Source organism: Equus asinus, chromosome 19 (assembly GCF_041296235.1).
Source record: "Equus asinus isolate D_3611 breed Donkey chromosome 19, EquAss-T2T_v2, whole genome shotgun sequence".
Lineage (NCBI taxonomy): Eukaryota > Metazoa > Chordata > Mammalia > Perissodactyla > Equidae > Equus > Equus asinus.
Genome location: NC_091808.1, coordinates 14,253,058 through 14,267,315, shown reverse-complemented (window position 1 = coordinate 14,267,315; position 14,258 = coordinate 14,253,058). Strand labels below are relative to the sequence as shown.

The following is a 14,258-nucleotide window of genomic DNA, read 5'->3' as shown; positions in this document are numbered from 1 at the left end:
TCAAATTTTAATAACTCAAATTCTAGTAACTTCCACACAGCAATGAGACAGGTGTGGTTTGAAACCTCAGAAATGAGTAAGAGTGGGGACTGGAAAACTTTCCCATGTGCAAATAAAATGAAAAACATAAGTGTGAAATGAAGGCAAAATGTCTAGGCTTTCCATCGGGAAATTTATTTCCTTGGATGTATTTTGTTTTTCCCAGTTAACACAGATAGCAGCATAATGATGGCACAAAATAAGCTTCACCTTATTTTAGCTAGAACGTTATCTTACAGGGTTAATCGTGACTGAAAATGAAAGAAACTTATAGAACTTTAAGAATTTGGGAACAGTTCCTCCCAAAGAAGAGATTTTTCTTCCTCTACAGCTCAGTATATGTAGAAATTATCTGGATTAACGGAGTTTTCACAACTTTGTATCTTGGAAAATCAAAGTTTCAGATGGAGAACAGCTCCACTTCAGAAACACTGAGCAAACATTTTAAGAAGAGCAAAAAGAACTAGTCCCTGTGAGGGCCAGTGGACTAATTCACAGATGATACAGTTATCTTAGAATCCTGCTTTTGGTAAATGATGGTAAATGGTCGACAGGAAGGCTCTATCTGAGAAGTCAGTGTCCACACCCACCTGAGCCAGTCCTTAAGGAGCCAGAGTGGTTGATGTCACACTGCATGAAGTTACACTAAAGGAGGAATTTGTTCCGAAGTTTAAGAAAAGGAAAGCGAAATACGTTAACATGTATGAGAAAATGGCATGCCTAATATTTATTTGACTCTCTTGTACACCTTTTCTTCAAAAACAGCCTATAATTATTAACCAAAAGCCTCTCTACTATGGGGGTACCCAAGATCGACACCAGTTAGTGCCACATTAAATATCCTCTGGTAAATTGAGGCCACACAAAATTGATTCCTTAATCTACAAAGAGAATAACCCATGTAAACGTATGATTTTAGTTAATGTTTTTGCATACATTTATTTCTCAAAATATACCCCAATTTTTTTTGCTTTACCACTAAAAGTCATGTAGTATCTCAGCTTCTTGAGTTTCCTGGATGCAAGCTGTGACTACAGAAAGAGAAAAAAGGAAGTGAATGTTTTATTTTCTATGGATTCTATTTGGATATCCTTAGGTATATTTTACGCTCTGCATATATATGTAATGGATACTTTTATTTCAGTGGAAACAATTATATAGAAGTGCAATGTTACTTTCGGCTCTGGGCTCAGCATTGGTGAGGCACAGTGAGGATTTTACACAAAAGAAATAAGGAAATGGTTAATTCCATAAAAAGTTAAAATGCTTAATATTTTAAATATGATCTGAATCACACCATTTTAAGTTGGTTCATCTTAGCTGAGTGGAGTGAGATTTCAAATTTTGGGAAGAGTCAGAGTATTATACAAAGTAATCTTTCTGAAGGGTGTGGTCAATAGGAAATAACAAAAGTGAAAGAATAAAATAAAATAAAGCTGAACAGTTAAACATATAGTTGTATGTAAACCAACATCTGTAGCTTTTATTAGAATGGCAATGATTCTAAATACAGTAATTCAGAAACTAGACAAAAGGAATCTCTTATGAATGCAGAATACAGCAGTGAAAGATAGGTGTAAAGTGAAGACATGAAGCTATCTGTGATTTGTGAATTCTGATCTCGGTCATTTTAGGTGCTCTCCTGGGAGAGTTTTTATTTTAAATATTTTTTTAAAATATTGGTCACAACTTCCAAGAAAAAAAACACATACACAAAAGTCTTGCACTGTTTGAATCAATGCCGTTCCAAAAAAAACATATCTGCCTTTTGGGTGAAGACTATGGATGTTCGCTTCCAACCAATGCTCTAGGGGGGGCTAAAATGTCTAATTTGTTTTCAGCAAAAATGGCTACAGTCACCTACCTGTTCAAATGAAAGGGCTACTCGTAAAAATGCAAAAGTTTCCCTTCAATCTTACCCACTCTGTTGTTACAAATATCCCACAAAATAACTTGAGGTCTAGTAGGATAGACTCTCTTATTTATTGTGATATATCTAGAGATGCTGACTTAAGGAGAGGAGCCCACGTGCTTCTTAACTACAGTCTTCTAAGATGCCGACATTAGGAATTAGGTGCTCAAGACAAGCCTCTATAAAAGGCTGTATACAGTATAGGATTGTTGTTCAAGGGCCAGAAATGAACTTAATTTAACATCCAACAGTCAAAATTCAGCCAAGTCTTTAGTGGTAACAAACATACCTCATTCAATATCTATCTTAGCCATAAACATCAATTTCTGAAAGACAAAAAGATTTTTGAGCATACTTGTCCGTGGGATCTCACTGCATGGAAATGGTAGCAGTTGTAATGAAGTAGACACTGAACATAAGGTCTGCTCTCCTTTAGTGAGGCCATGAGTCTCTTTATTCATAGTTCAGTTGCCTGAGAAACAACCTTTGGCTTGGAAGGGTGGAGTCCAAGTGTTTGAGAGGTGTGATGAGCTTTGTGGTTCTTATGTCCCAAAGTCCTTATTTTCTAGATGTGGAAAATGGGGCAGAATGGATAAGTGGTCTGTCTACCCTGTGCCTTTGGTTAGTGGACAAATCTGTTAACTCCTTTCATGGCTTCCATTTGCACATCAATGACTAAGAAAGTTGAAATACACTAAACATTCTGTTCACGTATGTTTCAAAGTAAAAATATGTTTATCGAGGAGTTATTACTAAACGTAATCTTGGCCACAGTTGAGAATTATGGAAAATATCTAATAGTAATGTTAGTGACTGATAATTAAGGTCATAGTTATTGACCACTTCCGTATATTTTCTAGCTGAATCCTCACAACATAAGGAGGTAACTGGTCTTCCAACCACAAGTTTTAAGAACGTGGAAACTGCAGTTTAACTTGCACAAAGTCTTAGATCTAGGGGTGCCTTTGTTGGGATGTTTAGCCCATCCCGCTCAAATTCTCAGCTATGTTCTTCAGGAGTGCCTCACTACCTTTCACTTGCAGACAGGGAAGCCGATAAGTGTGATGCTTAAACGTTGGCAGCGCTCTTCCATTTTTAATTTTTATTCTTATTTTTGATGACTCGATATAACTGTTGAAAAGTATTCCATGTTCATCCCCAAGAATAGTGATCGTAACCATGACAAACTAATGAATGCCACTATTGCCACCTGAATCAGCGCCCTTGTCATACTGTATTGCAATTGTTTATTTATTGTGCTCTTATGCTGCAATGTGAGTGTCTATAGGGACACAATTCTGCCTTTATCAGCACCTAGTTCATAACAGACACTCAAGAAATACTTGAGTGAACCAATGATCATAGAGTCAGATATTGCTCTAACCTGGAAGACGTAAGTGTGTTCACATTCATCCATTTTTCATTACTCTGAGGTTTGGCTAGATTTCATCCCCCAAATTTTCATCTCAACTTTAAAAAAAATCTCATAATACTACTTTCCACAGCATAAATTTTTTTTGATAACGTTATTTAATATTTTCTCAGACTAAACATAATTTAAACTGCAGGCAATTTGAAAGACCACTTAGGAAGATCATTAATTTTCAGAGGGACACAATTAACCTAGCTAATATTTGGATTATATAAACTGTATAAAGAATCTCTGGTGTTCCTTGGAAGGGAGGAAAAGTTAAGGAAAGAAATAAAAACTTTTGGGCAATGCCACACACAATGGGAAATAGACAGTTTTGCTCCAGGGCCAAGTGGGCGTGATCACCTTCCACCCCGAGGCATTGTCTCTAAAATCCTTGTAATACTGACTTGCTTGCTTCGCTATGGAAGAATTAATTGCCATAAAGTTATGCAGGTCTTTTTTTTATCCAGGCGCTCCTTGTCCTGAAGTCCTTAGAAGTGAATTGCCAATAACGGTAATGCTTTAGCTCTCTGACAATCATGTTCTTGTATTTTTTCCCGAAAATCGCAATCATTGGCCGCTGTAATTTTTTATTCCTATGAATGCCCAGCACTTAATCATCTAATCTGATGGACTGATATTAAAATACAATTCAGTTACATTAGATGGTTGGTATTAAAGGACTATTTCGTTTGCCAAGCCATTATGGCTTAAAAGCAAAACAAATATAATAAAACTTAAAACAAACATCATGAATCAACAAACAATTCGTCTATTCTCTAATTCCAACAATTTCTTACAGATTGGGAAATAAATCCTCAAATTCAGAAGAGGTTTCAAATAACGTATGGATTGACTGGCAGCTGAAATGATAAGCAGTGAAGTTTCCATAGCTACGATCTAGGTTATGGAACACAATTATACTTGTGAAAAAACCAGAATGAAAATGATTTGTAATGGTAAGAATGAAAGTCGAGGACTTCTACATTAACTAGTTGAGGTGATATTTTAAAAATATCTTTCTGAGTGTTTTAAAGAAAGTAAAAGATGTAAAGGTAATTTGCAATTTTTAAATGGCCAACTCTTTTCCCTTGTTAATTGATTTCGCTTTTGATTTTTCAATCTGACTCAATTATAGTAGTTTCCTATACCACCGTGAATATGCAGTTGAAGACAGTAAGCCTTATTAAGCTGGAAGGATAAAACTCTCATCTTGTATGTAATTAATTAAACTTCGGTTCTATTTTTGATTGATTACAGCATAATTTCTCTATCCCCTGGCTTCATTGATTTCCATGATTCATTGGATATCTCTGCTTCAAGGCATGCTGATTTTCTTAACATGCTGGTTATCCATCCACCCATCCATCTATACACATATACACATTTGACATTACTATTGCTGCCAATCTTCCTGTTGTACTTTTATTATGATAATATTTGCTAACCTTATTATATGCTTATTACCATTGAGTTCTATGCAAAACTCTTTACAGTTATCATCTCTCTTAATCTTCACATCTATAGGAGGTTGGAGTTATTATTTCATCATTTTATAGGTGAGGGTAGTATGTATTGGCTCAAAGGCCTATGTTTTTGTTGTGTTGATTTGGTTTTGGTTTTTAGGTGATCCTTTCTGTGCCTCAGTTTTTTAGACCTTCATGTAGCAACAATAATGACAGTTGTCACTGCTTGAATTATCAGACTGGTCATTGATTAACGTGGCCCTGGTGATCTATGATGTTTGAGTTAGAGTATGAAGCCATTATAGAGCACCATTTTGGAAAATAATGGAGGGTCCAAAAGGGTTTATTTACAAAAGGATTTATATCAGAAATCTGTATTTCCTTGATTACTGCTATAGTTCACATGAATGGTTCAGATTCATAAATCTTAATTTAAAATTGTAAGGAAAACTTAGAATAAGAAAGTTCATTCCAAATAATTATATCATTTTTTTTAAAGATTTTATTTTTTTCCTTTTTCTCCCCAAAGCCCCCCAGTACATAGTTGTATATTCTTCATTGTGGGTCCTTCTAGTTGTGGCATGTGGGATGTTGCCTCAGTGTGGTTTGATGAGCAGGGCCATGTCGGTGCCCAGGATTTGAACCAACGAAACACTGGGCCGCCTGCAGCAGAGCAGAACTTAACCACTTGGCCACGGGGCCAGCCCCAATAATTATATCATTTTACTTGAACAAAAAAGGCATTATGCTATCAGAAATAAATGAAGCTTGGATCTGATATATCTTATTGGTATAAAAACACATTTTTGAGAAACAAAATCATGACTCTAATTATGTAAACCAAACGTTTATCTTCTCACGTAATATTTGCACTCTCACATTACCTTTCAGCTCAAGACCTTTGCCCTTTGATCTGTTAATTTCACTGCTCTGAGGGAGTGTTTTCTACTCAGGCAACATTCATTTCATGTTATTTCAACTCCTCTGATTGTTATTTCTGTTGAAATATTTTCTCCAAGTAGATTCTACCATAAGCTTTGGAGTTTGGGGCTGACAAGATAGTAGGGAGAATAAACAGCACCTTGCTTTCATTACCACTCTTGATAAGGGCAAAATGTATTCTCACCCCACAGGAAGTGTTCCTTTTTCATGATATCCTCCAAGATGATGAGTTCCAATCCTGAGGAAGACCCTTTGGACTCATTTCTCCAGTATATCGAGGATATGGGGATGAAGGCCTATGATGGCTTGGTTATTCAGAATGCATCAGACATTGCTCGAGAGAATGATCGCTTGAGAAATGAAACAAACCTGGCCTACTTGAAGGAGAAGAATGAAAAACGCCGAAGACAAGAAGAAGCAATAAAACGGTAAATATAAATAAAATTATTCCGAGTTTGTGCACAGAAGGGAATCTGTGAGTTCTGCAAAGGCTGTGATGTTGTCAACCGGTCAAGAAGAGGCTTGTCAAAGTTAGACTTGATGAGACAAAGTGAAAATGCTACCTCAACTATAACAAAAACACAATCCACAGGATCCTCACCTTAGCTAACAAAAGTAGTTTATTTGTGTGTTGTGCATATGCAGGTGCAGATGGGATGGGAAAAGAGCTCAATATTCTCTAGGTAAAAGTTCATACCGAACAATCTTTTGATAGCCCAAGGGAACACACAAACACTTTAATAGCCAATATTTGAGGGGAACTTCTCACCTTTAATGGTATTTGTTTGTAGTTCTTACCTTATAATAGAGTTCATCTTCTTCCTAGATTATGAAAAGACTTGTCAATAATTAGAATTCTGGGAGCCTCTGAGGGCAGGTGGAACCCTCAGTGTGTGCTCTCTGTGCAGAATTTTATGGCTGTTACATCTCTTGTCTGGTACCAAGTGCCCCAGTTTGGTCCAAATGAAATGATTTTTATGCTGGGAAACCTACCAGCTACGAGCAAATGAGCCCCAGATTGCAGCTTCCAGATGGAGGCTAAGTTTCCTAGGACACTGAGGCCAAAAGAAGGATATAGATCTTTGGAGTTTTCAAAAGAATGTTACAGAGTTTTGTATGTGTGTGTTTGTGTCTGTGTGAGTGTGTTTTACAGACGTCCAGCTAGAGACATGTTGTGTTTGATGAAGTCCTGTTTCTTCAGTAGAGTCCATTTGCTATGTGGAAAGATGCAGAATTTAGGAAATAAATTCATTTCAATTAGCTGGATAACTGAATCATAATGGTTAAGCTATATTGATAGTTGGTGGATTTTTCGTCTGATCTGGCATTAATACTTTTGCTTACTCTCTGTGAACATTATAATATTAAGGAAAAGAAAATATTCTTTTAAGATGAACTCTTTATTCTTATAAAGAAGCTGGGTAAGGATGTAGTACTCCAATCATTTGATGGCAAATAACTTTATATGAGAGGATGGAGGGGGAGAGGGAGAGAGATTTACAAATAAAAAGTAAAAATTTTGTAGAGGATTATTTTGAAAGAGGGTAATCATTTTTCCCTGGACTATTAAAATGGAAATCTATTCTATTGCCAGTGATAAAAATGTTTGTAAAATTGTGTCCTTGATAAACATGTTCACAACTGCATATATTTGCCTTTAAGTCAATTAATTTGTTGTTCGGGACTATGTTATTTGTTATTTCTACCTAATTTCACTTAGTATCACAGATTCCTTTCTGGAATATACTAAGTGTCCTTTCTTAAGACAATTTTTTTCCGTGGGGTACTTCTGATGGAAGTACTTCTGTGTGTATGTGAGCATTTTACTTTACTTTTATGAGTCTCGGTTTTCTAAAGTTCAAAACAAAAAGGGGGGCTGGCCTGGTGATGTAATGGTTAAGTTTGTGCCCTCTGCTTTGGTGGCCCATGGTTCATAGGTTGGGATCCCAGGCACGGACCTAGCCCTCCTTGTCAAGCCATGCTGTGGCAGCATCCCACACAAAATAGAAGATTGACACAGATGTTAACTCAGTGACAATCTTCCTCAAGCAAAAAGAGGAAGATTGACAACAGATGTTAGCTCAGGGCCAATCTTCCTCACACATGAAAAAGCAATGGGGTAGGCTACGTGATTTCTGAAGTAACATCACCTCTAAAACCTAAAGTTTCTCAATTTTGGCATTAAAACTCAGCAATTTCTTCTTTTCTATAAACACATAAACAGAATTATTTGCTGAGTAGTTCTATTAGATTTTATGGAGCACTCACAGTGTGTGCTTAACACCGTACTATTCACTTCTGTGTTTCATCAACAACCTTCAGAAAGTTTCTATTGAAAGATTCCTAGATACTAAGACAGCAAAATTGGCGCATTTTTAGGTGATGTCCTGTTGAGCGTTCAAAGGGACAAAACCAACAACAATTCCAAAGCAGTCTAAAGTCCAAGGGATGGGAGCAGGAATATAGGTAGATGGAGACACAGTAAAACCCTGTCACTACATAGTAAGTGAAGTCCAGGAAATCCACTTGTGTGATCTGAGTTAGTTCCTGCTAGATAATAAAGCAATATTTTCTAGAATTATGTGACAAGGCATAAAAGTAAAGATAGTTCAAATCACACATTGAACTGAAGAAGTCCCAAATGATCTCGAGACATTTACCTCCACATCACCGCCTCAGCACAAGATAAAACTTTAATCCTATTTGGAATAGAGCAAAAGACAGGAGTAAGTCACCCACCGTGTGTATGTGTGTGTGTGTGTTTTTAATCTGCATCTATGGTTCATTTGAAATAGTTCTTTCGAGTGTGAGCGTTCTTTCTTGTATCAAATGAGTGAAGACTCAAAGTGGGGAGAGAAAAACCTGTCAGTTTGAAATTCACAGTTTGTCTTTCTATAACTAGATTAGGAGAAAAATGAAGAAGCCACTGGTAACAGGAGGAAGCAAGAGTCTTTTAGGGTCTGGCATTTGATGAGATAAATATTCAGTTATTGTACATTTCCATTATTTCCATGGCAGAACGTACAGCAAAGACTTGGGAACACACATGCCTGAAGCCAGGTCCCTCTTATTCCATAACTAGGTTGCTTTCAGAGCTGTTGTTGCCACAGTAATTGGTGTTATTGACAGGAGAGTTATAAAGGGTTGTACTTTATGTCAGAGTGACCTAGTGGCAGTGGGATTTTAGATGATAAGGCCGTTCAGAATTTGTCCCTAGATGTGGGTATAGTTGAAGAATAAACCAACTTCCCAGACATGAGGACACCAACCAGAGGTAAACAGACTGCCACATCCTGGCAAAGCGGGCTTATGTTCAAGTTGAATTTTGACCTCAAAAAGACTTAAATCCTGGAAACAAGAAACGACACTGAGCCAAGTAAGATAGACAGGGCATCTCTCACCTGAGGTCAAGGTGACTAGAGGCAATGAGTAAACGACGCATGCAAGTGACATGGTTGCTGATGTCCAAACTACAAGGTAGGTTTCATGAGAAGAACGACTCTATTTTTCTACACAATTCTTGAACAAAACCTAAAGCCGACTTATTGCTCAATAAATACTTGCTGTTAAATGTATTCATTGATTGGAGAAATATTTATTGAAATTTTACTAAGTGCCAGGCAGTGTTCTAGATCTTAATGAGATAGCAGTGGACAGAACAAAGTCCCTGGTTATAAGGGAATTACATTCTGAGAGAAGAGTAAAGGAGAGATAACACAAAACAATATATATCACAGGTGGGTAATAATTTTTTACACTGTAAAACGAAACAAGGCAAAGGAGATAAAAACAGCAACCAGACAAGGCCACGTAAGTCAAATGACTTTTGAGCAGAGACGTGAGACACTGGAAGTGTACTGCTAGAGATGTCAGCCACATGGCCACCTGCGGGAAGAGAATTCTAGGCAGAGGGAACAACACATCTGATGTGTTCCGAGAAGAGGACAAGGCATCATGTAGTGACCAAGGCAAAGACTGGGGGGTTGTATGTTCAGACTGTAGTGGGCTGCCAGGTAACGTAAAGTCTTAGAAGCTCTTGTGTTTTATTCTGAAGGAGAAAAAAATCGTTGAAGATTTTTGAGCAGATGTGCAACACGCCTTAAATGAACATTTTACAAAAATTACTCTGGTTTCTGTGTGTTGAATAGATGAGTGGGGCAAAGCTAGATGCAAGAAATGCAGAGAGAAAGCTTTTGCAATAATTCAGGTGAGAGAGGATGATGGTTTGGACTAAGGTAGTGGCAGTAAAGGTGGTGTAAAATGATCAAATTATGGGCATTATTAGAATTTTATAATTAATGAGATGTAAGTGTTGAGTAAGAGAGAGGAACTGAAGATGGTTATCGAGTTTGTTTTGTTGTTGTTGTTATGATGTTGTGTTTTGCTTTTTTCTGAACAACTAGAATGATGTTTCCGCTAAATGATCTGGTAAAGACTAGAAGAGGAGTAAGTTTAGGTGAAATGGTGGGGGAATAGGAACTCAGCTTTGGTATGCCAATTTTGTGAGCCCTTTTGGATATCCAAGCAGAGAATTCTGTGTAGACAGTTGGATCCAAGATTTATGGTAGAGCTCAAAGCTGGAGGTATAAATATGAGAGTCATATTCTATAGATTTCACAGTCATGAACCTAGTTGAGGATACCTAGGACCTAAAATAAGATGGAGATGATAAAAGCACCCATGATTGTTCCTTTGGGCACCTAATTGCTTACGTAATAGGAACAGTAGAAGAATCTAGTAAGAATAGCCAGCAAGAGAAGAACCACAAAGGAGAGTGACGCTTTAGAGTGAAGTGACAAAAGTGATTAAAGAAGAGAGAGAGATTTTACTGATAGAGCAAATATCTTGAAGCATGAGAATTGACCAATGCCTTTTACCACATCGGTGTTGTTGACAAGAACAGCTTCAGTGGAGCGCAGAGATTAAAACCCAGTGGGATTATCTTCACGAGAAAGTGGGAAGAAAGGAATTGAAACAGAACATAGAGAACTATTTTGAGGACTTCTGAGGTTAAAAAAAATTCAAAAATATGGAGAGTAGTTGAAGGGGGAAGTGGGGTCTATGGAAGTTTTGTTTTCCTATTTTCATCCTTTAAGAAGAGAGAAAACTGGATTATTTAAAATGTTGATATGAATGATTACAATAGAAGGGGAAACATTAATGAATTAGGAGAGGGAAGGAAAAATTACTGTGATTATGTCCTTGAGTAGGTGGGAAGGGACAGGATCTAAAGATAGGAGCACAGATTACCCAACCTTTGTAGGAGAAGGAATGCCACAATATATAGATTGAATGAATGATGAATGAATGAATGATGGATCTCGCATGAAAAGGCCCCAAACCTGGCTGATCCTATACTAAACTCCATTTCATTATTGTGTCCACAGCTGTTACATGTGCTAGGAATGGAAAGATGTAGTGTGTGTCTTGCTATCAATAACTCTTCCCACTCTTTCCTACACTCCTTCCCCCAAATATTTTTCTGAAATCCTAATTTAAAGTGCAAATATCTTTAGAAGGGACAAAATCCTAGTAAAGCCTCCTCAATTGGTGAGATTTCTCTGATGTCTTTCTTTCCCAAAAGTAGAGCCCATGTACAGTGTGAAGACGTAGAAGTCTCTGGATGTTGTTGGGAGTGGGGTTGGAGAGAGAAAAGTGAAAGGAGCCACAAATGATTGGACAAAAGGAAGAGGAGACCAAAGGCCTTGCACGACATTATGACAAGACGGGCAATGGATGTCTCAAGTTATCCTGTCTCAGTATCCATTGTAATGTCCAAATTCAATTTTATTTTATTCATATGGTGACCACTATCCTGGGATTCTGACAATTAAAAATATAATAGTCTTACATATTATGGAAACCTTTACAGTACGTTTTTAGAATTACTTCAACTTTCCTACTAGAAAACATATTTTTAGCATTTTTGAAAACTCCATAGCAAGAATCTGGTCTCACAGGCATTTTGGGGTTCCAAGGACAGGGACAAAAGCAAAATATCCACATCTAAATTTCACACATATTTTAATATACAATTTATGTCAAATTGTACAGAAAATTCAACATGATGTTAATGAACACAGTCTAATCTATTAAAATTCTTTATCATATCTGCTGAATGCCTTCTTTAATATATACTATGATTTAATATATAGAATGTAAATGCTAAAAATCTAAAGATGGGGCATGTTTGACCTTGAAAAGGCATTGATGATAATTCTCGGTGAAATATGCCAGTTGCAATTTCAGAAATGTGCAGACTGCCAAAGATTGCTTAAAAAATGGAAATAGGATTTTGTATGATTGACCTTCTGGATCACATATGTGCTGAAATGCCTTTGTGCTGAAGCTAGGAAGCTTAAAACACTGAGTTCTTAGAAAAAAAATACCCTCATCACTTTCTCAGTGTTCTAAGTCATTCAGGCTTCTTGAGCCCGATTATTTATTTTTAAACGAACTTGAGCCCTTTGTCACTACAAACTTTCTTGTGCGTTCACTTCCATTTCTCAAATGGGATTTTACTGACGAGGCTTTCTGGGTGAAAAATGCTAAATAATAAAAAGTGATATTGTTAGTGCTTTTCTTAACAACTCCAAATAACATTTGGGGAGAAAGAAAGGAAGAGAAAGACTTAAAGGAGAAAAGTTAATCGAGAATGAAAAAATTATTTCAGTAGCTCATCGTTTCTGCTATTTTAAATCCTAATGGTTTTGTGCAGGCACTGTTAAATGAGATTTACTTTTTATTAAAAAGCCTATAAGAAAACAAACAGCCAAAACCTACAGCTTCAAACAAGTGAGCTCAATCTAGATAGGTCATAAAACCCTAGTTTGGTGTGTGGGGTGGTGAAAAGGGATGTTTAGGAAACGGCAACGATAGGTGTGTTGAATCATTAATGCAGTGCAAGCACCAGCCATTAAGAAGGCGACTACCAATGAGAACAGTGTCCGGCCACAAACAACCTGTAAGGCAGCACCTGCGTGTGCTCGTAACCATACGGCCTGTTTTGAAAGTTCACTACATACAGGTAACACCTTGTTTGGGACATCAAGTCAGGATATTCACTAAGGAAGATGGACAATTAAAAGACCATCTGGTATACCAAAAGCACACTTAGGTTTGAGACTTCCCTTCCAGTAAATTTTTCTTTCTGGATTCTGGAACTGGTCCCTGCACTGTCTAATTTTACTGTTAGCACAGTATTTCGAAAACAGAATAAGAAATATCCCTTAAACAAAAAGAAACAAGAAAATTTGTTCCCAGTACATGTCTTTCTGAGTATGTTTTCTATTATAGGAAGAGGTTGGATTTTTTTTTTTTTCTAATGAAACAAATGCTACATTAGTGAAATTTTCCCAAACATTGCAAGTCTGGAAGACAGCTCTTAACCGTAGGAAAGTGGCTCTGACACAAAGGACGACTTAGGCTGATTAGGAAAGTCTCTATTCCCAGTGGATTCCCTCAAGGGATCTATATGAGGTTATATTTCCTCTTTAAAAGTGACAGTCAGAAATGGAATTAGATTACTCACAGCTCCTTTAAAAAACACATGCAATTGTATTTTAGTATATATACTTGGAAACTATATTTGAAGGTTTTGATATTTCTGTTAGTTAAAGAGGAACAAAGGACCATTAAACTCCATCCTTTAGACCAGAGAGAAAAAGAAAGTAAAAATAAAAATAAAGCATTTGCTTTTCCTTCACTGAAACATTGCTACCTAAAAGACAAATAATTACAATACCAAAGTTTCAAATTGGTTAATATTTTAAATGATTATCCAAAGACATAGTTACAGAAAGCTCTTATTAGATAAATGTTAACACTTACATAAATCCTCTTTAGATAGTTATGGCTTCTGGAATCATACTTGTGATTTGTGGAAGAAGACATCATGGAAATAGCATTTATTGAAGTGCATTTTAGTGAATGATACATCCATTCAGTACAGCAGGAATAGCTACTTCGGTCACAAACAGATAGTCTCATTGGGCTTATTTGAATTGGAAACGTAGCAAAATGAAATATCCTCTTTGCATATCAAAACAGATGTCGAAGTATCATCGCTCAGGTGAAGTGAGGACAGTTAAATGAACCAGGGTTCAGAAACAAACACAACTGTGTCAACTTTTAAAGATACTCTACAGCTCGTCTTAGAATATTTAGAAACAGTCTATGAACAGCTATCGCTTCTATGGTTAGAGCATAGGAAACAAACCCCAAAAGCCCTCAGCCATACTCCCATCTAGAATGAAACGCAAATCTGTAGCTTGTCAGGGTTTTGCTGGAATGAATCAGCTGATCTGATCTGATGTGAATTTCTGACCTAATTTTGCTGTAGGACTCGGTGCTCAGGCAGAGAAAACAAGGTTAATGTGTTGATAAGGGGCGAGATTAAACAGCAGACAGTATCTTAATAACCCTCTCTAATTTCAGCTTCCTTTTGTGTTTGTGATTAATTCCAATCACTTTTCTATTAATCATT

The 14,258-nt window shown here is 36.8% G+C and overlaps 1 protein-coding gene across 3 annotated transcripts in view; it reads left to right on the top strand.

Moving 5' to 3' along the window:
* NYAP2 (neuronal tyrosine-phosphorylated phosphoinositide-3-kinase adaptor 2) overlaps positions 1 to 14,258 on the top strand; it is a 253,006-nt gene that overhangs the window by 3,069 nt on the left and 235,679 nt on the right. For all 3 annotated transcript variants that reach the window (XM_070489631.1, XM_044751477.2, XM_044751478.2), the window contains one exon: positions 5,965 to 6,201. In XM_070489631.1, the coding sequence (XP_070345732.1) occupies positions 5,981 to 6,201 (221 nt within the window). In that variant the 5' untranslated portion in view covers positions 5,965 to 5,980. The remainder of the gene's footprint in view (positions 1 to 5,964; positions 6,202 to 14,258) is intronic.